Source organism: Dendropsophus ebraccatus, chromosome 11, assembly GCF_027789765.1.
Source record: "Dendropsophus ebraccatus isolate aDenEbr1 chromosome 11, aDenEbr1.pat, whole genome shotgun sequence".
NCBI lineage: Eukaryota > Metazoa > Chordata > Amphibia > Anura > Hylidae > Dendropsophus > Dendropsophus ebraccatus.
Window position 1 is genome coordinate 35,922,717 of NC_091464.1, and position 22,724 is coordinate 35,945,440.

At 37.4% G+C, this 22,724-nt stretch overlaps 1 protein-coding gene across 1 annotated transcript in view; it reads right to left on the bottom strand.

Moving 5' to 3' along the window:
* IL1RAPL1 (interleukin 1 receptor accessory protein like 1) overlaps nt 1-22,724 on the bottom strand; it is a 1,010,765-nt gene that overhangs the window by 787,740 nt on the left and 200,301 nt on the right. The window contains exon 2 of the mRNA XM_069945578.1: nt 17,454-17,559. Coding sequence (XP_069801679.1) covers nt 17,454-17,535 — 82 coding nt within the window. The 5' untranslated portion in view covers nt 17,536-17,559. The remainder of the gene's footprint in view (nt 1-17,453; nt 17,560-22,724) is intronic.

Consider the following 22,724-nt stretch of genomic DNA (forward strand, 5'->3'; position numbering starts at 1 on the left):
AGAAACATTTAGAATTATATGTGCGCTCAGCTGATTGGCTGTTCGGCTGAGCGCACATATAATAAGCCGGTCCGCAGCACAGTGACTTCATTGTGCTGCGGACCAGCGAAGAGGACACATCGGGACATCGGATGGTGAGTATAGAGCTCTCCCCACCCCCTCCCCGGCACTGCACCCCTCCCAGCAAGGAAGGGGGGTCACTTAACCCCTTCCTTGCTGGGATGGGTGCAGTCTGACATCAGTCTGGCCCCCAGGGGGTTAAGGGGGATGCAATACATCCTCCCTTAACCCCTTGGGGGCCAGACTGTAAGCAGCGATCTGTAAAGATGCTGCATACTGTAAGGAGCACAACACCGCTCACAATGATGGGTGTTGTGCTCCTGTTTGTGTGTTTTTGTGTGTTTCTCCCTTTTTGTTTTTCAGATATCGGTATCCTGGGGATTACGTCGGATTCCATGGACTACGTCGATGACCAGCGTTTTTTTAATGTTTTTTTTAATAAAATGGTCAATGAGGGGTGTGGGGGTGTTTTTATTTGAATAAAAAAATTTGTAAACTTGTGTCTTGTCTTTATTTCTTTACTTTATAGACTTAGTAGTGGAAGCCGTCTAATAGACGGAATCCATTACTAAGTCGGGGCCTAGTGTTAGCCGGTATAAAATGGCTAACACTAACCCCCCATTATTACCCCAGTACCCAATGCCACCAGGGGTACTGGGAAGAGCCGGGTGCCAGTGGTCCCGGAGCGTCAAAATTGGCGCTCCTGGACCGGGCGGCAGCAGGCTGGTAAGATTTAGGCTGGGGAGGGCCTAAACCAATGGCTCTTCCCACCCTGGTGTTACCAGGCTGCTGTCGCTTGGTTTTTAACCCGGCTGGTTCTAAAAATAGGGGGGACCCTATGCGTTTTTTTTTTTTAAATAAATAAATAATTAAAAAAAAACGCATAGGGTCCCCCCTATTTTTATAACCAGCCGGGTTAAAAACCAAACGACAGCAGCCTGGTAACACCAGGGTGGGAAGAGCCATTGGTTTAGGCCCTCCCCAGCCTAAATCTTACCAGCCTGCTGCCGCCCGGTCCAGGAGCGCCAATTTTGACGCTCCGGGACCACTGGCACCCGGCTCTTCCCAGTACCCCTGGTGGCATTGGGTACTGGGGTAATAATAGGGGGTTAGTGTTAGCCATTTTATACCGGCTAACACTAGGCCCCGACTTAGTAATGGATTCCGTCTATTAGACGGCTTCCACTACTAAGTCTATAAAGTAAAGAAATAAAGACAAGACACAAGTTTACAAATTTTTTTATTCAAATAAAAACACCCCCACACCCCTCATTGACCATTTTATTAAAAAAAACATTAAAAAAACGCTGTTCATCGACGTAGTCCACGGAATCCGACGTAATCCCCAGGATACCGATATCTGAAAAACAAAAAGGGAGAAACACACAAAAAACACACAAACAGGAGCACAACACCCATCATTGTGAGCGGTGTTGTGCACCTTACAGTATGCAGCATCTTTACAGATCGCTGCTTACAGTCTGACCCCCAAGGGGTTAAGGGAGGATGTATTGCATCCCCCTTAACCCCCTGGGGGCCAGACTGATGTCAGACTGCACCCATCCCAGCAAGGAAGGGGTTAAGTGACCCCCCTTCCTTGCTGGGAGGGGTGCAGTGCTGGGGAGGGGGTGGGGAGAGCTCTATACTCACCCCGATGTTGTCTCTTCGCTGGTCCGCAGCACAATGAAGTCACTGTGCTGCGGACCGGCTCATTATATGTGCGCTCAGCCGATCAGCCAATCAGCTGAGCGCACATATAATTCTAAATGTTTCTTCTAATAATGCTATTGTCATAACATAATTAGAAGAAACATTTGATGTTTTCATTAAAGTTAAGTGATGATTAGTACAGAATGCTCTATTGCCGGCATATGAATTACCGGCTTATGGAGTTTCCTGTACTAATTAATATTTAATTAAGAAAACACATTTTCGTTTAAATAAATTCAGTTTCGTTGGTCAATAATTTAATTCTAACGAATCCATCATTGTGCAATTAAATATACTGTCAAAAAATAAATATATATATAAATATACATTTATTTATATATATATTTATTTTAACAGTATATTTAATTGCAAAATGATGGAATCGTTTACATTTAATTATTGAACAATAAAAGGGACTTTATTAGACAGAAAATGTGTTTTATTAATTCAATATATTAACCATGAGACACATCGGCTATAGTGCAGAGGATCGCAAACCCCGGTAATAGCGATTCATGTAAACTGTGTTCCCTGCTTTCCCAGATGCATCCAGAGGTGTTTCCATCACTTTCTTAACATTTTATTTGTTATTTTTAGTTGAACCAGATTTCCAAGTAAATGACCGTATGTTTTGAGCCGCATGTCTATTTTTTCCCACGGCTGGAGTTTCACCCGCACATTTACAGCTGCATAAAAAATACAGCCGCACAGTTACAGCGTGTGAACCCAGCCATAATATGCATTTTTTCTGTCCAAAAAAGGTAAAAGAGAAAAAAAATAAAATCAATCAATAGCCAAAAGAGCTTATCATTTCGTTTCTTAGCTATAATGTAAATTGCTTTACTAAGTTTCAATTTTGTTATCTAAAAGTCCATCTCAAATTGCCTTCATTATCTTGCACATGTAAGATGTTCAGTGTATAAACGGCAATTATACTTAAAAGATAGTACTTGTTCTCTGATAGTCATGTACTTCGTAACAAGCACTGACAAAAAATTGACAATTTAACATCTTTCTTGGTTTCGTTGCAAAAATCATGATCCTTAAGTATTCCTAAGGTATTGCCTATCCCTATCCTATGTTAATTTTTTATGACCCTAAATAAACTTCTGATGCAATATATTAAAGGGGTTATCCAGTGCTACAAAAACATGGCCACTTTCCCCCTACTGTTGTCTCCAAATTGGGAGGGCTTTTGAAACTCAGTTCCATTGAAGTAAATGGAGCTTAATTGCAAACTGCACCTGAACTGGAGACAACAGTAGGGGGAAAAGTGGCCATGTTTTTGAAGCACAGGATAACCCCTTTAAAGGAGAAGTCCAGCAAAAAATTTTGTCAAAAAATTGTATTTCCTCCCCTTGTTAATGTTATACAAATTAACAATATACACTTATTATGTAAAATCAAGACCTGCACATCATCGTTAGGGTCACAAAAGGGATTAATGTATCTCATTAGAGAAAAAAAATGACTCAGACACCAGAGCTTATAGTATAAGATCTCACGCCAGTGCTGAATTCACAGCTTTCACTGATCAGTATTGCTCTATAAAGATCTTTTCCACACAATGTATCTATGCAGTGATTAAGACGTACCAACGTCAAAATGCGTCGCACTATCCATGTGTTGGATGTTTTATTCTATTTTTGTCCAAGCTAAATAAAAGTGGATTTTATTAAGGATGGCTGTCTCGCTGGAATACTTTCTGGACATTGCATTTTGACCAGCCCTGTGAGTTCCAGGGCACTAGTGACGCCATCTACACCACGCTTACATCTAGGAGAAGGTTCAGACCTACATTACAGGCATGTATATGGTTGTAGCGATTTTCTTTTCTTTTGTATCTTTTCCACACCCTGCCACTCCTGCCCAGGTGTCAGAAAAAGCAGGATTCAGTCCTTGGAAACTTCTCCCAGTTTTCCATGACTGCATCCAGCTTTTCCCAATACCTGTCATGGAGTGAAATAGAGCAGAACAGAGTGGAAAGGCAGTCATTTGCCCCTCAAACGAAGCAATTATTGGCTCACAAATGTGCCTAATTGGGTAAAATAAAGGGTACCCGTAAAAATTACAAATTATCCTGCAAAAAGTAAGCAACCATATGGCTCTTTCAGTAGAAAGATTAAACCATTATTGGTCTGAGAAGGAGAAAAAAAAGAACATGTAGATAAAAAAAAATATTTTGGGGTTGAAAAGAGGACAAATGTATCTTATCACAGAAAAAATGACTCAGACACCAGAGCTTATTGTATAAGATCTCAAACAGGTGTAAGATTCAGCTTCCAATGATCAATATTGCTCCAAAATGTTCTTCATGCTGCTGCTGCTTCTTGGGGTATGCTAAAAAATACAGATCCCTTTTCTGTGTATGTGCAGAGTATGGCTATGTTCACACAATGTCAAAAAAAGAAAAAAAGCCACCACCTTTTCTATTTAAAAGGACGTCTGTTATTGCCGCAATTTAATTGACTTCACAGCAATTAATTTAAGTCAATGGAATGACAAACGTCCAATGCTCACAGTGTATAAAATGACGGACGTCAAAATAATGATCATGACAATTATTTTAAGATGTCTTTTGCAAATAGCTGACGTTATTTTTTAGTTGTTCACACACAGTTTTTCTTTTTTCACTATCCTTTACCTTTTTTACTATTGAATTCAATGGGCTTTTTCACCCAAAGGGCAAGTTGTCCACTTAAACTAGAATAATGTACCAACAGCGGTCATTGCACTGATGGCAGCATAATAGAAAAATTACGGACATCATTTTAAACTCATTGGACATCATTTTTCCTTTTCAAAAACAGAGAGGAGTCTACTGTACACCAACTATTTTAAGGCCAACTGAAAAATAGAGCAAATAAATGTGTGGGGAATGGGAAAACAGGTAAACTGTAAAAACTTTTTTTTTTTAATTATAACTATGTTTCTGGATGGGGTCATACTTACATACATATTCGGTGTTATATCCTAACAAGTAATAGACAATAGTAAACAATAGTAAGTAATTCTTTCAATTTTGTAGCTATAAAGCAGATTTTTTTATTTATTTCCCCACTCCCTCCATTAGGCTATCTCCGTAAACTGTTTTAAATGAGCCCCTTAAGCTACTTTTAATTGACTATTAAATTATAAGATTCCTAGCAGTTTATTCAAAGAATAGAGGCTGATTGCAGGGTCATCAAATAGAGACCTTAACGTTTTATGATAATCTGTTTATTATGTTTTTTTGTGAACTTGGGAATGGATAGGTATAATTATCGCTTAATGTCAGTGAGCATGAGTAAGATTATGACAATTCCAACACAGTGCACATAATGAATATCTGTACACCTGGTAATTGTGTCACCAAGATTATACTTGTCATTGCCAGGTTCTATGGGTTTGTAAAACAGGCACCATAAATAGATTTGGAATCGTTGCATGACGTAGTGGAAGCTCTTTATTCATATTATTAAGACTGGAAAGTGACAATTTATAATAAATTATCTGATCCACTGATCTTAATCATTTAAAAGACATTTCCCCTCTCAAGTTATTATATGATTGGATTCAACCCATTTAAGAGACAATGTAAAAACTGATCTTGCATGAAAATAACATTTTTTTAATTGTATGTGCAAAATGAACTTCTAAGAATTTATTATAGTAAAATTCAGCACTTTAAGATCATTTTATTTGTACTATAAATACAAAAATATAGATTATCCTAAAAATACCAAAACACTGTTTGGGGTCCTATGTTTCAGAACTATAATATTTTGTAATAAAGCAAAAAATAAAAATCTTTTATCAGCATGTCTGTAAAAGAATACATGATGGAGTTAAGAGGGTTTACTGAAATATATTGTATTGGATAGATTTGTTTGAATTGGTTACTGGATTTCAGCCGGATTTGATCTACAAAATCCAAAATGCCCAACCCAGGCAAATTTGCAGCTAAATATAGTCAAGAGCATGACAAAAACACATATGTAACAAAAAAAAATGCCATGTGTGAACATAGCCTAAACATCCTTTTATATAGGCCAATTAGTATCCCAAGAAAAGCTCAGGCATCAATCAGTATTGAAGATCAGCTGATAAGCGAGACAACGCCTGCCTGTCAAGTGATTGGGTGTTTTGTGTGGTGTTAAATTTATAGTTATCGGCCGCACTCTCTGTGTAAACAAAAGATGTGCAGTCGATAACAATGACTGTTAATGTTAATCATTGTATCATTTGTGCAGCTCACTTTGTTTGCATCGGTACTCAACCTCCCCCCCCCCACACACACCCATGGGGCTTTGTAAAGGGACCCTTTCTTCAGCTGTTAGTTAGGTATTTAGGACAGCCATCTTCTTGAGGTAAAAATACAGCAGTATTTTAATAATTAGCCATAAATAAAGAGGAAGATCATTATTTACTCCTGTATTTTCACCCTAAAATGGCTGTCCTAAAAAGACGGCTAAGAAAAAACTTGCTTGAACATACCCTAAAAGTTTAAATTTGTATTTAGTTATTTATTTTGCCTTTGGTTCATACACTTTTACACCGTAGGCAGAGGGTTTGTATTTTTGCAGTGCTTTAAAAAAAAAAATAATAAATCCCTACCAAGTCGAAGCACAGTTAGCTTTTGTAATATGTTTTATGGACATATCATCAATGCTCACAGCAAACCTTCCTCATTAGGCAGCTAATCAAGAAATAATACTGGTTTATGTGAACTCATATTTCCCTAAAGAAACAGAAATCTCCATAGCAACCAACATACTGCCAATTCTTACACTTAAATACTAACAGTTCGCATTGAATGCCTATTTTCTATAAAACGTACAGTATTTCAAACCTTTCCTCCTCCTTATAACTCTAATTAATTTATCACCACCACGCTAGTGCTAGATGTTAGATCTTTGATTTTTTTCAGTGTAGATTTTATTCACTTTTTTCTATAATATGTGTCACTGTGTACTTCCTCTAATGGCTAGTATGCTCTATCACTGTGACCCATGCCTACCCTACAGGCAGTTTAAATAAAGTCTTTTCATATAATGTAGCAATATTGTTTATTATATCCCACGAGTCTTGAGAAGTATCAATAAGTATTCCAGCAAAAAAGGTCACACAACTATTTTTTAAATGCCAGAAACATTTGGGATTTTTCGTTCTTTCGAAAAATTCCCAAGAAACTATTAGCAGTCACTTCTCGTAGACTTTCTTTGGACTCTATTACAGTGCATCTCCAAGGATCTGAACCACAGTAATAAAAGTTGGTGATTATCTGTTTAAAATTGCCATTTCTTCTTTCTTGTATACCACTACGGGGAATAACTATCTGTTAAACACAGAAGGATATTCTTATAATTATTCCTCAGTATATAAAACCCATGCCAAAATTGGCAACACAAAGGACATTTTAGTGCAAAACAAAAAAGGTATTTGTCCTGATAGCCTCTGATTATGAACACGGTATAATATCCTGTACATTTATTATCTTTGTTATTGCTGGTATAAATAGGTATGGATAATTGTTCAGTACATTGATGTTATTTATATCTGAAATACATGGCTAAATGTTGGATATAAATCAATAGGAAAATGTACTAAAACTAGCGCAAGGGGAAAGAAGTTTTATGTGTGTTGCCCATCACAGAATCCAAATACAAATCTAGAATCCAAAAGATCGAGATCGGTTTGTGTTCATGTTTACCTATGTTTACAATCATGAACAAATTATGAATGTAAAGTAAAAGCGTACGTTTCGGTCTAGTGGTACGCACCTCCGTACATATCAGGTGCAGTGTAAAATACGTAATAACGAAAATTAACGATAATTACAAATCAGTAGTAGCAATATAACAGGTACTATCCCGCAATCACAGCATACAACCGCATACGTCATGGTGCCGCCGGGACCCCGCTCTGAACGGCGCTGATCCCGGCTGACATGTGCAGCCGGGCAGTGCCTCTATTAGCCGGCGCGGGTCCCGTTGCCGCGACGGCTAATTAAGCCTCTAAGTGCAGCTGTCAAACCTGACAGCTGCACTTAGAGGTTTCAGACCTCACGTCCCTGGTGTCTAGTGGGACGGATCACATCGCGGGGGGGAGATCCGTTCTTCTGCCCGTGCCGGGCCTCAGCGTCGGAATGACACTGATCCCGGCTCGGCAATAGATTGCTATGGCCTGCAGCAGGCCATAGTAATCTATGACCGATCTAATCGATCTTTGCTGTGTATATACACAGCATTGATCTCTATGAGAGATCAGTGCTATGTATATACAAGTCCCCCAGGGGGACTTCTAGTTACAGTAAAAAAAAAAAAGTAAAAAAGTGTTTTTATTAATAAAAAATCCCCTCCCCTAATAAAAGTCCAAATCACCCCCCTTTTCCAATTTTATAAATATAAATTAATAAATAAATAAATAAATAAACATATTTAGCATTGCCCCACACGTAATCGCCCGAACTATTAATTAATCACATTCCTGATCTCGCACGGTAAACGGCGTCAGCGCCAAAAAATTCCAAAGTGCAAAATTGCGCATTTTTGGTCGCATTAAATCCAGAAAAAATGTAATAAAAAACGATTAAAAAGTCGTATATGCGCAATCAAGGTACCAATAGAAAGAACACATCATGGCGCAAAAACTGACACCTCACACAGCCCCATTGACCAAAGGATAAAAGCGCTATAAGCCTGGGAATGGAGCGATTTTAAGGAACGTATATTTGTTAACAATGGTTTGAAATTTTTACAGGCCATCCGATACAATATAAGTTATACATGTTATATATCATAGTAATCATAACGACTTGAGGAACATGCATAACAAGTCAGTTTTACCATAGGACGGATGGCGTAAATGCAAAACTCCCCGAAATCAAAACAAATTTGTTTTTTTTTTCAATTTGACAGCGCAAATGATTTTGTTTCCGGTTTCGCAGCATATGTTATGGAAAAATAATGCCTGTCATTGCAAAGTACAATTGGTTTCTCAAAAAATAAGCGCTCATATACGTCTCTAGGTGAAAAAATGCAAGCGCTATGGACTTTTAAACTTAAAATGGAATAAGCAAAAGCGCAGAAACGAAAATAGGCTTTGACCTTAAGGGGTTAAAGGATGCAGACTTCAAATCAGTAGTAGCAAGATAACAGCTATTATCCCACACTCACAGTATACAGCCGTATACACTATCAGTAGATGTCTGATACTGCCTGTCTCACAACAGCTTCTAAATCTCTGGTTTTTATACCTTTAGCCCTAACAAGGGCTTTTTAAGGGTTCCTCCCTACCTAACTACACCTAAAAGCTTTCTCTCCCTGGTATACAGCCTATCCCTCTCTAGCTCCAACCAGCAAATTACACGAATCTGAAATCACCTATTTGTATATTCAGGAGGTTTAGCCAGCCAATCACAGTTAGGGTTTTTTTTTTAAGTCCTGCCTATTCCTAGTGCCTGTCCCTGTGCCTGTGAATCGACTTTTTACTGTTTCATTGTTTGAATATTCGAACGTAGCGTACTATTCAATCGAATACTATTTGCTCATCACTAGTGAGCAACAATGTGGGTGGGTGAGCAATGTGAAGAAACAGAGACCTCTTTAACCCCCTGTTCTATACCCCTAGTAAGGGTCTCTACTGTGGGCTATCGAGTGATGCAGTGTGCATAAGTAATAAATGGCAATTCATGTAAAATTGTCAATTTATGCATATTTGAAAACATATACATTGTATATTAATGACAGAAGACAAATATTTACAAGCTCCCTAACCATGTTATAATAATTTTATCAACTACCATATATTTCTATGGGTAAAGCTGAAAAGCAATGAAGACTTCCACAAGGCCCTTATATATTAATGAGGAAATTAGTTGAAATAAAGCCTAAAATAAATTTGGCTTGAAATGATATTTTGCCAGACTTGATTGCTGGCACCAAGAATAGCCAGCTGCAGAAGTCTGGCAAAGAATTCATCTTGGCTGAAAAAATATTGATATTGGGCAATTTTCATGCAACCTTGAAACACACTTCAAAGATGAAAAAAGCCCGGTGAGAAGATACATTCGTGCATTAATGTGTCCTACTTCATCTGAGCTAACCGCAGCTGAAATGGGATGAAAACATTTCATTTTGATTATACTTTTGTTTAGCAAAATAAAATTAATGAAAGATGATCTGAAAACCTGTTTTATGTAACAGTCATGCAAAAACTTTGAACATAAAAGTGTACCAGTAGACCACCATGCCAGAGGCTGCTGCGGATGTACAGCAATTACCTGTCAGTCTGCACATGGGGAAAACTACAGACATGTCGCTTTGATTATGAAACTATAGAATAGGTATCCTGTCACTGATTTTGCTGACTCATTTATAATAGACAGGGCTTTGTACTTTACAAGTGAAATGTTCCCAGAGCCATCAAAGCAGTTGTCATGATGAGTTGCTCTGGCTATGACTTGATCGTAACACCAAGGGTCCTCAAGAGTTAAAATAATAATAATAAAAACAATAATAATAATAATAATAATTATTATTATTATTATTATTGTTGTATGAATACTATAGGGTCACTTAAAGGGGTACTCCAGTGAAAATATTTTTCTTTCAAATCAACTGATATCAGAAAGCTATATAAATTTGTAATTTACTTCTATTTAAAAATGTCAAGTCTTTCCATTTTTATCAGCTGCAGGAAATGTTTTCTTTTCAGTCTGACACAGTGCCCTCTGCTGACATCTCTGGTCGAGACAGGAACTGTCCAAAGCAGCAGCAAAGACCTATAGAAATCTCCTCCTGCCCTGGACAGTCCCTGTCTTGGACAGAGGTGGCAATAGAGAGCACTGTGCCAAACTAGAGATAATACACAACTTCTTGCAGGATCTACAGCACCTCATAAGTACCGGAAGACTTGAGATTTTGGAATAGAAGTAAAATACAAATTAATTTAGCTTTCTGAAACCAGTTTATTTGGAAGAAATAGATTTTCACTGAATAACCCCTTTAATTGCAATATTGCAATATTGCAATATTTATGAAATACTAGTCCTAATAAAAGGACTCAGGCTGGATAAAAAATAAAAACATAAGAATCCTTACTTTTCTGACTAATATGCTAAGTTTCTGACTAATAAACTACTGTCCTTGGAGGCTCTGACCCTCCGGGAGATGCAGATGACGTTGACATGTACGCTATGTTTCAGAGGACGTTCCCCTTTGTCAAGCGCTTGACAAGAGAGCCTCTGAGGACAGAGATCTGAAGAGCACTGCGGCTGCGGTGTGAAGACCATCGTCTACTCATCCTCAGCACTGTGGTGACTTTGCTTTATTTTAGTGGATGTTTTTTGTCCTGTCCCGTTGTTTAAGTATGTACTAAAAGATGGATCCTATCCTGGGAAACTTCTCTCAGTTTCCCAGGACTGGATCCACCTTTTTTAGGCTGCGGGAGCAGACTTCAAATCCCGCAGCCTAATGAGCAGAATACAGATAGGAACGACACACTTCACTTCGTTCCTACTGTAAATTTGCTTATCCCTAATGCCCACCATGTAATATTACATACAGTACCACTTCATAGGACATGCTTGGCTGGATGTTATTTCCCCTTGCAACTGCAGCTGATCTACATGATAGCTCTTACAGGAAACGTGTTGGGGGAGGGGGGGGGGGATTTATTAAACCCCATGCAGCCTTCCATTTTTTTATATGCCTTTTAAAAAATCAAAGAATCAATCTGATTGGTTGATCTCGCCAACTTCAACCACTTTAAAATGTGTTCCTGAATTTTGGGAAAATGAGGTCAGAATGATTAGATTTTCTGTGCATCAGATACTATTCTATTTCTGTATATTTACGTCCTTTCTTACGCGTCATTTTCATGTGCCTATTCATGACCTATTTAAGTATTTACCGGGATCAGAAGTCCAATATATTGCCCTTGTGAATGAAAATGTTCTGTTTCTTCTTTCCTAAAGGTTTTTTCTCTTAAACTATGCCGCTATTGACAGATTGCTCTCTTCTTTAAAGATATCATAGAAAGGAAGCAGAAAATATCAATACAAGCTGTAAAATTATTCCCATCGTTATTAAAATATTGATGAACAATTGTTTTACGATTCCAACAAGAGATATGAGCCTTGCGTTATTTATGTTTCGAGTCATCTAGAGAAGCACATATTGAATTGTATAGTAAAGGAATGCAGATGACAAAGGCTTAGCTCTTTACCACGATTCTGGGTCATCTAATGAAGAACGCCATAGTCATTGTCAGAAACCGCAGAAATGAATGTTCGAGGGCATTTCAGACTTTCACTATAAACATACTGTACATAACCATGGAAACTAACTAGAAGAAAAAGTAGTTAGTTCAATTACTATGGAAACTAGCTAAAGCAAATACAAGTTTGTCATCATTGCTTCATAGATTCTGTTATATATAATACACACTTATCATTTATTTGTTATTTGTATTATTATTGTGATATCAATGTCACTAAAGACTTATTCTCAATCCATTTCCGGGCATAATGCTATACATACCATGTATATGTTATTTGTATTATTATTGTTATATCAATGTCATTAATGGCTTGTTCTCCATCCATCTCTGTGCTTAATGGTAATGGAAAACTGAGTGTTGGCTAAATAGGTATAATTTTTGCTTTATTCTTTGGGTCAGGGATGGGGAACCTTTGGCCCTCCAGCTTTTTCAAAACCACATAAGCTTTAGCTTTGGTTGTCAAGGCATAATGAGAATCATAGATTTGCAACAGCCGGAGAGCTGAAGGTTCCCCCTCTCCGGTTTAGGCTATAAAGTGATATTTTGCCATTTAAATAATGGGGTTTGATATTGTGACAGGATGGTATAAAAACATAGGAGGATTTGCCATGGCCTCACCAAGTACTGCCCGGAAAATGTGGTGCTTGCACTAAATCTTGTGACTCTTTTCTGGGGTAGCACCTGGCTTACCAAGTGATCCGGCATTGGGGTCGGCAAGGCATGAAGGGGTATGCTCTCCCCCTTCTGCCGCCTCATCATTTTTTAACCTCAATATAATTTTTTTAATGACATAAAGAAATCCTAAAATGGGATGTATATATAGAATATTAAAAGCTTAGTATTGTCTACCATGTATACCACCTTCAAGGAGACATTATTACTATGATATATATATATAATATATATAATTTTTTTTTTTTTTTTATAGTATAACACGTTTCTTTTGCAACTGGAGAAGCCATAGCAGCTCTATCTGAAAGAGGAAACAAGCTGATATAATGATACATGTGTCACAATCAAATATAAGCTGGGCCTACGTAAAACCATTAACACTATCACATTTTCACTGTGACTATAAAAGTAGAAGCCCTGCTGATTCTTTATGGAGAAATGTGAATACACTGTATAGTTATTGAGGAGACAGAAATGGTAAAAGCACATTACAGTCTTCTCTCCTGGGTGCCTGTCTCTGACAGCCGATCACCCTACCTGCAGCTGTACGATTCTCCATGTCGCCTTTGTTCTGGAATGCCCTTAAAGACCCTTAACAGCTGCCTTAAAAACTGTGGTCAGTTATTAAGGGGAACATGTCTGTATCCAAGTCACGTCTGATACAAACAGTGCTCATCTAAACCTAGAACTTCATTGATGCCCTTTGATTCCTTCCCTATGAAAAGTAGGCTCTAGCATGTTAATGAGGAATGGAACATTGAATTTCTTGTGATTTTTCCCCCCCCCTTAATATCAGCGTTCTTCTGCTTGCAGCAGTAACACATAGACTGATATAATTCTGAATAAATGACAAAAATATATATTTAAAATATCTTTTAACGTGCCATAGTTACATCTTAGATGTTTTGATCAGTAAGTTCTGAGTGTTGAGACCCCTATGCTAAAATGAAGGATTAGAAGCTCCGAGCTAATTACTGTGCCATCTAATTGGTTGTGCAAATGCACATCGTATGTAGCTATAAAATGTCTATTGGGGAATTTATTATTCTATTTACATCACTTTTTGGTATTAAAAAAAAAAAAAAAAAAGATATATTTTATTTGCCATTTGACCACGGTCGATACCAAAGGCATAAAGAGACTGTACCATCTGTAAACTTTTACTCCCATAGGCTACGTTCACACAACGTTTTTTCAGCTCTGTTTAAAATTACGTCCGTTATTTTGAGTCCAAAATAATGGACGTCATTAAGCAGCCTGGCCTCCCCTGGTGTTTGCACATTATTCTAGTTTGGGGCTACTAATTGCCCTTTGGGTGTTTCTTGAATGTGTGTCCATTGAATTTAATAGTAAAAACTGAGAAAGAACAGTGACAAAAGAAGAACTGTGTGTGAACAACTAATTAAAAATGTCCGCTGTTTGCAAAAGACGTCCGAAAATAATGATCATGTTCATTATTTTGATGTCCACGGTAAAGACGTCTGTTATTCAATGCATTGTGTGCATTGGACATACTTCTTCTCATAGACTTCAATGCATTGCAGCAAAAACAGACGTTTTGTAAAATCTCAAACACTGCTGCCTTTCCTCTGTTTTTTACATTGTGTGAACATAGTCTTATGCAGTACTATATGTGTATGTGATGTTTTCGTGTTTATATATATACACAAACACACACACACACATATATATGTATGTGTGTGTGTGTGTGTGGTGGGGGGGGTTGTGTGTGTGTGTTACAACCCTTCTATTTTCCTAGAATTGCAGAAAAAGAATAAACATATGAAAACCTTATTTGTACATAATAAGCACATTCATCCAGCACAGCATTTTTTAAGGTTACTTGAATTTACAATTTACTTTGTGCTATCAAGCAAAACAGATGACCAGTGCCCCAAAACGTACACACAAATCTGTAGACACACAGTATATGTTCATTGAAATGGATGGATATCACTACTACACTTCTTGCAAACAACAACAAAAAAAATCCTGTTTCACTTAATATTAAAAATGTTTAGGAAAATATATAATACAGATAGTAACCATATCCTTCCTGTTAATGAACCTTTCTAGTTCAGCTAAACATTAGATGTATTTATTGACAGGTCCAGCCATACACACTTTTTATGCTCAGTTTATATTATGAAAATAAAGATCCATATTATTAAATAGGAGTCACTCCTGAAATACTAAAGCTGTCTGCTGGTCTTCGGAGCATTTTATCCGTTTTGTAGAATTGGGTTATTGGAGGACCTATGGAAGTCTGTTCTTACAGGAGAGGACAGTACATGATACATCTACAATAGTAGAAGAAATAATACCCTAATCCAGCATGTCAGTCAGGATAAAAAGACGTAAAATGTTGAAAACAAAAATTGCAGTTATTTCCCAGCAAGTCACTTGAGTGGCTGCAGAAGAAGCAGTGCCAAAGGTATTGCACAAATCAAACATAGCAAACTAAGAAATTATCATTTGCAACCTCCTGCATGCTTTTTACAGTTTAAGGCTATGTTCACACTACGTATATTTCAGTCAGTATTGTGGTCCTCATATTGCAACCAAAACCAGAAGTGGATTAAAAACACAGAAAGGATCTGTTCACACAATGTTGAAATTGAGTGGATGGCCGCCATATAACAGTAAATAATTGCCATTATTTCAATACAACAGCCGTTGTTTTAAAAAAACAGCAAGCATCCTTTCTGTGTTTTTAATCCACTCCTTGATTTGGTTGCAATATGAGGACCACAATACTGACTGAAATATACGTAGTGTGAACCCAGCCTAATAGTAAGTTTAGATTACTGCCTAGGCACCAAGTCGGCCTGGCAGTGTCACTCACTTTAGAGCTTAGAGATAGTATGGTGTTTAGATACAGGCCAGCAGCACTTCTACCAATAGGTTGCACATTACATGAATGAAGAGTTAATGGTCATTTAAACGTTCAGTGCATGGTCCGTATATACAATGTGCTGCAGAATTTTAAACAGTTTCAGAGTTCCATAATGAATGATGAAGTTAGGAGTTTTAGGGTGCATTCACACGTACAGGATCTGCAGCAGATTTAAATCTGCAGCAGATCTGCAACAGATCAGCAGCAGATTTGATGGCCCAGAATCGATTTGCTTTGAATCTGCAGCTTCAAATCTGCACCATCAAATCTGCACAGATCCTGTAAGTGTAAACGCACTCTTAAAGTCAATTCCACAGCATATTGTCCATATATACGGAACATGTGAATGACCCCCTAGGGTTGCAATGGGGCATATTTATGAAAACTGTTTTGGTACTAGATATAGGATAGGATGTTTATTTTGTTGTGTCATTGTCACCTAGTCTATTGTGCTTTGCTCTCTTTTTGCAAGACTATGGACATGGAGTTGGAAATTATACAGGCATGCATCCTATATTTTTAAAGCACATAAACACCATATTAGGGGGGTTAAGGGCCCGTTCACACTACAGAATCGGTGCCGAAATTCCATGCTAAACCCCTGCGCGCTAAATCAATGCGGAAACCTGCTTTCTATCTGTTTAAATGGGAGGGCTTGCGCACCTCCGCCCTCTGCGCCTCTCCGCACCTCTCTGTTCAAAGAATGAACATGTCAATTCTTAGAGCCGAGAGCAGAGGCGCGCAAGCCTTCCCATTCAAACAGATAGAAGGCAGGATTTGGCGGCGATTCCGTGCGTGGGGGTTCCACACAGAATTTCGGCACTGATTCCGTAGTGTCAACAGGCCCTTACTCATAGATCAGTCATACTCAAACAATATTTTTCTATCCGAAGGAGAATTTATAGTATCATAACATTGCTATTGCAATACATAGTGACACATTTGCCGACTATATTCAAGAGCAACTGTCACAATAAAATCACTGTGCATATCAAAAATGCAACCACAGCTTACAAGGAAATATCACTTTGCCATGGATATTTACTACTTTAGCCAAATTCAGTGCACGAGCCCTAAAAGTAAGAATAAGGCTAGTGTAGTGAATGCGGCTGGCGTTGGCAATATCCACGACAATAATGTTTATCTGGTTTAAGCTATGGCAGCATGGCGAGCTGAACAGTGATGCCTTGTGACAATTACCATTTAACAAATACAAACCAACACCAACAAAGAGAAACCAGCAAACTTAATTTTACCAGATTACAACAAAAAACTAGCCCTTACAATTACTGTACTATAAGAGATCCAAACAACAAGTCATAGTGTATTTAACCTCTGCCAATAAAAAATACCTACAATAAATATTGACTACCATACTGTAAGCAACACTTCTGTATATAATACGTCCAAACAAGATAGCCCTTGCACTACTGATGAAAATGTGTACGTGGCAAGACCTGCTACTAGTACACCCTCCGGACTATGCAGAGCTCAATCATCCATATCAGTCCACTCCATCTATTTGTAATACTTCCAACAATAAGATGAAGGATGAGGCACTCACCAATCCGAAAATACTTTGTAGTTTTATTTCAAATCTTGCTACATCAGGTGATTAGGACGTGGTCAAGTAAGTGAACGGGCCTGTTCACTTACTTGACCGCGTCCTAATCACCTGATGTAGCAAGAAATGAAATAAAACTATGAAGTATTTACGTATTGGTGAGTGCCTCATCCTTCATCTTGTTGGAAGTTTTGTATATAATACCACTGCTGTAACCTCACAGTCATTACATGGAAACCACAGTCAGGGTCACAACCACCTGCAAATGAGTAAAAAAAATCCACTTACCAGAACCTCTTTTGGTGACAACTTTTAAGCTTTGTGCCAGGGTAACATAAAAGAGGATCAAATGTGGAATAGGAGCTTTCATCTTGCGACTCTCAAAAACAGCTCTCTGAAAAAGAAGAGGTTTATATGGTGAGAATTCAAACATAAACCTTGGTGGAAACCAATATTTTAACATCATTGCCGAACACCACATGTACAATATTTATCATAGACGTATTTGAATAAATAGTAATTTACCAACAACGGCTTCGTTTTTGAGAGTCCACTGAATTTAGTGAAAGGACAGTGAAAAAAAGAAATGTGTGTAAACAACTGAAAACTGTTGTTTTTTTTTTGCAAAATAATGTCCATGAATAATTGTCATGAACATTAATTTGACGTCCGTGCAAACAACGTCCGTTATTTAATACACTGTGTGTATTGGATGGCCATCATTTCACTGATTTCAATGCATTCCTTTGACTAACATAATAATTCAGTAACAATGGATGTTATTTTATTTTTATTTTTTTAAAGCAGATGCATTTTCTCTTTTTTTAAAGTACAGTGTGAACATAGCCTATTTGTGAAGATTCTGCACATAAAATCTTTAGCAATTACTTGAATTCTAAAATCCCCTCCTTATGTAAAAAAAACCCTACATACTAAACAATATAAATCCATTGTTAGGATAGGGACAGGGAGACACAAGGACAGGTGAGCCCTGAAGCTGGCACCCGCCCGCTGTACCTACCTACTTGTCTCAGAAGCCCTAGGTGGCAAACGGACAACTGGACGGCAATCCCTGATCTACTAAAGTGCAACACTATACAAAACAAGACAGACAAACACAATGAGAGCAAGGTCAGAAATCCGAGTCAGTAACAGTCGAGCGGTGCAATACAAAAATGTGTCCAAGGGGTAGTCAAATAGTCAGAAGCCAGAAGTCAAGTTTCTAGAAATACAAAGCAGGGAAAACACTTGATCCAGATACACTAGCGAACTAGGCACTTTCTCAAGCAAGGGATGGAAAACAGAGGAAGGTACTAATGCAACCTGTAGTCCCAGCCCCAGGCGTGATAGGGGCTAAGGCTCCAGGTCCTGCCCAGGTACCGACAGCTGACTGGTGTGTCAGCGTCAATCAACAATCAGTGAAACCTACACACCTTATGCTAATCGCCCAGGGGAGTGAACCCACTGGCACTGCTACAACAAGGAGTAGCAGAGCAGAGTTGGAGAAAAACATGAAAAGCAGTCCGGCTGCTATGGACGCCGTTGCCGCGCCCCCAGCAACTGGCCTGAGCGGTTGTTATGTATGCTTTGACCACACGCATCGGCAACGCCAGGAGCCGATCGCACGGCCCTAGTTCTAACATTTATGCTACAGAAAATACACATGTTGATTCTGCTGCAGACGTGTTGCAGATGTCACTCTTTGTAATAATTAGGATAAACTCCAAGGCACATCTGTATGTAATAGAGTAGTAGATGTGGATATTGATGTAACTTTGCGGTTGTGGAGCAAATATCATCCATATCTGGCCAATTGGCTTCCTGCTTTCTGCTGATTTTGTTAAAAGAAACATTGAAGATTAACAACAGAAAAAGGCCACATGGCTCCCTCATATTGTATGAACTTAGTTGACAAATGACTGCCCCATCGTCGCATATAAAATTTATTCTTTGGTATAGTAAAAATGTCAACATGTACAACTTTTTCAAAAATTTTAAGACTATTGTTTATACCCTAAAGATACATAATCTTGTAGTAGTCTTTTTATGTGTCCATCTTTTCCTTTTCCTTAATTAGGCAAATGGCTCAAACTCCTCTTAAAATAAATTCAACACTATACAATTTACAGATGCACGTGTGTAAAATTCCATTTGACATTTCTGCAATGAAGATTTCTACATTTTGACACATGCTAATGTCCAAACTTTAGGAGTCCAGTGGGTGGTGTGACTCAATCAATGGCAGCTATCACAATCACTAAACAGGGCCGCCCACTAGACTTTTAAGGATAAAATGAACAAGGATTTATATAAAAATATGACAAGTTTTACTAAATTATTTCCTACAAAAAAAAATATCAAACTATTAACCTTCTTCTTTTCTACAACATGAAGCTGAGAGAAAATCCTTTGATCACTCAATCAATGGTGGACAGAAAACACCCTCCCACCACCTGCCATTCCCAATTTAGCAAAATATAAAATGTCCATATTATTATAAATTAGTTACTCTAGAGTGAGTTATGTCACTTGTATATCTCATTGCTTTACAAGAGTCCCTGGTGTAAACTTTTAACAGTAACCAATCACAGCTCAGTTTTCAATTTATCCCATGTAGAGTATACTATATGTGGATATTTCTAGAATCCTAGATATATGCATTGGTGTCACGCAGTAAGCACCGGTGACCATTGCAGCAGGGTTTTATCTAATGAAGAGTTACTGCAGCACTCCAGGAATATCACTTTAAATTAAATATCGCTGCGGTATTTGGGTGAAATAAAAACGAAGGGGGAGATTTATCAAACATGGTGTAAATTAAAACTGTCTCAGTTGCCCCTAGCAACCAATCAGATTCCACCAGAGTCTGTGAGGAATGAAAGGTGGAATCTGATTGGTTGCTAGGGGCGACTAAGCCAGTTTAACTTTACACCTTGTTTGATAAATCTCCCCCTTCGATTTTAAGTGATATTCCTGGAATGCTGCGGTTATTCTTCATTGGATAGAATCCTGTGTAGATTACTATTTGTTTTGATGATTTCTTTAAGTTACTATAGTTAACGTTTTATACCTTTATTTACAAATAATTAATTTGGATATGAAAAAACTTTTTGTTTTCATATTGATCAAATAGGAAAATGGGAAATATATATATATATATATATATATATATATATATATATATATATATATTAGAGATGAGCGAATCTCGAGCATGCTCGAGTCGATCCGAACCCCGAACTTTTGGCATGTGATTAGCGGTGGCTACTGAAGTCTGATAAAGCCCTAAGGCTATGTGGAAAACATGGATATAATCATTGGCTGTATCCATGTTTTCCAGACAACCTTAGAGCTTTATCCAAGTTCAGCAGCCCCCGCTAATCAAATGCCGAACGTTCGGGTTCGGATGGACTCGAACCGGAACCCGGTTCGCTCATCTCTAATATATATATATATTTATATTTATATATATATATATATATATATATATATATATATATACTGTATATAATTTCCTTGCAATTAGAGCTGGCTTCTTCGATGCTATAATTATTTCTTGATCTACTAAGCTGCACATATGAATTTGGATGATAATAAAACTGCAGAATTCCCTCTGTCTACCTATAAAATATGATAATTTATAATTACCAGTTTTTCTGATATGCCACGCGTATATTCCAGCTTATATAATTTATCTTTTGCTTCAGTCTTAAAATTAGAAAAGATAGAAGAATAAGAAGTATGAGAGCGGAGTAGCTTTATGTGTTATAATACATACAAATTAAACATGATATATAAGCCTGGGGCATCTGTGAACTCTCTGACAATGTTAAAACAGCATGTGAAAGTAACTTCTGCTTCATTCAGGGACAGTGAATGAAAGAGTATACTTTCATCTTCGTAAGATAGATCAACTGGGATGAGATTCCAATTTCCTCCCAATGGTATAAATGGTGAAAGTTTCCACAATATAGAGAGATAGCATTGAAAAGAAGAAATTACAATCGGTTCAATATGTGAAGAGATCTAAAAGCATATTAAACTAAGAGGGGTTATTACGAATTATCAAGAAAAATGAGGTCATCTGAAATTTGACATTCCATAATACACCATATGTTACAGTTACTTGCCACTCAAAGTTATAAATATGGTAATATTTCTGTGGGTTGCATGAGATGTCTTCCGTTCTCAAGCAGGTAATTCAATAAATATAAATTACAGTACCTCCAGAAATCATATTTCTCATCATAGATGATTTATATCAATATCTCAGAGTTATACCCCACCGGTTTCGCTCTAGCAGGAGGGCTTGACTAGAACAATGTTGACTCAGTAGGATAATAAGAAGAATATGTCTCTGGCTTTTTCAATCACTAGAAAAAACTTGATTTAAATGAAGATTATAAAAAAAAAAATCCTCAAAAAGCACTTGTATGTTCAAGTCCTTAAAGAACAGGATTGATAATTGACGAAAGTATCATTCCACCTACAGGAAAAGCCATCCTAAATGATGCAAAGAAGCAGATGATTCACATTGTGCAGTATGAATGCAGTCTTTTAAAAGCAGTGTGAGTCATCCTCTTAGTAATAGCCACGGGGGTTCAAAAATCCTACATTTATATGGGAAAGTTATCTGCTTTTACAAGCAAATATGCAATATGCTTATTGATACAACTTGGTTGTTGCTGAATCTATTATTCTTCTCTAGATAGAGAAGAAAAATAAAGCCCATTGGGTCAATTTGTGTTTGTGTAGTCGTACAGAAATGTACTTGTGATGAAGATAGTAGAGGTTGGAATATACTGAAGCCCTATTGCTTATGTAGCATTCATGATTGCATTGTTTTCTGTGAATACTGGTTTTCAATAGATGTTTTCCCATTGTGATTACATTTATAGACCATTCAGCTGTTATTGATTGCTGCAAAAAGGCAGTAAGTGAGAATTGATGGGGGATTAAAAGAAAACAACAACAAAAGAATATATATATATATATATATATATATATATGTACAGTATATGTGTGTGTGTATATATATATAAATATATATATATTAAGATCTCACTGACCACTGAGTCTCATAATGTGCCGACAGAAACGGGAATCAAATAAGGCTTAGTTTACAATGTTTTCCCCATTGTGTACGTTAATGGAAAACCGTTTCTATACCATGGCATAAAGCGGTACCCATTTTTACTATCCAATTTTTCTCTTTTAACCCCTTAAGGACAGAGCCTGAAATGGCCTTAATGACAGAGACAAATTTTATGAATATGACCAGTGTCACTTTATTCATTAATAACTTCGGGATGCTTTTACCTATCCGGCTGATTCTGAGATTGTTTTCTCGGGACATATTGTACTTTACATTTCTGGTAAATTGGAGTCGATACTCATAACGAATCTTTATGGAAAAACCCCAAATAATGTGAAAAAATGTGAAAAACTGCATTTTTCCAACTTTGAAACTTTTTTGCGTATACAGAAAGTGGTTATACCACATAAATTATATATTAAATAGCATTAGCAACATGTCTACTTTATGTTGGCGGCATTTAT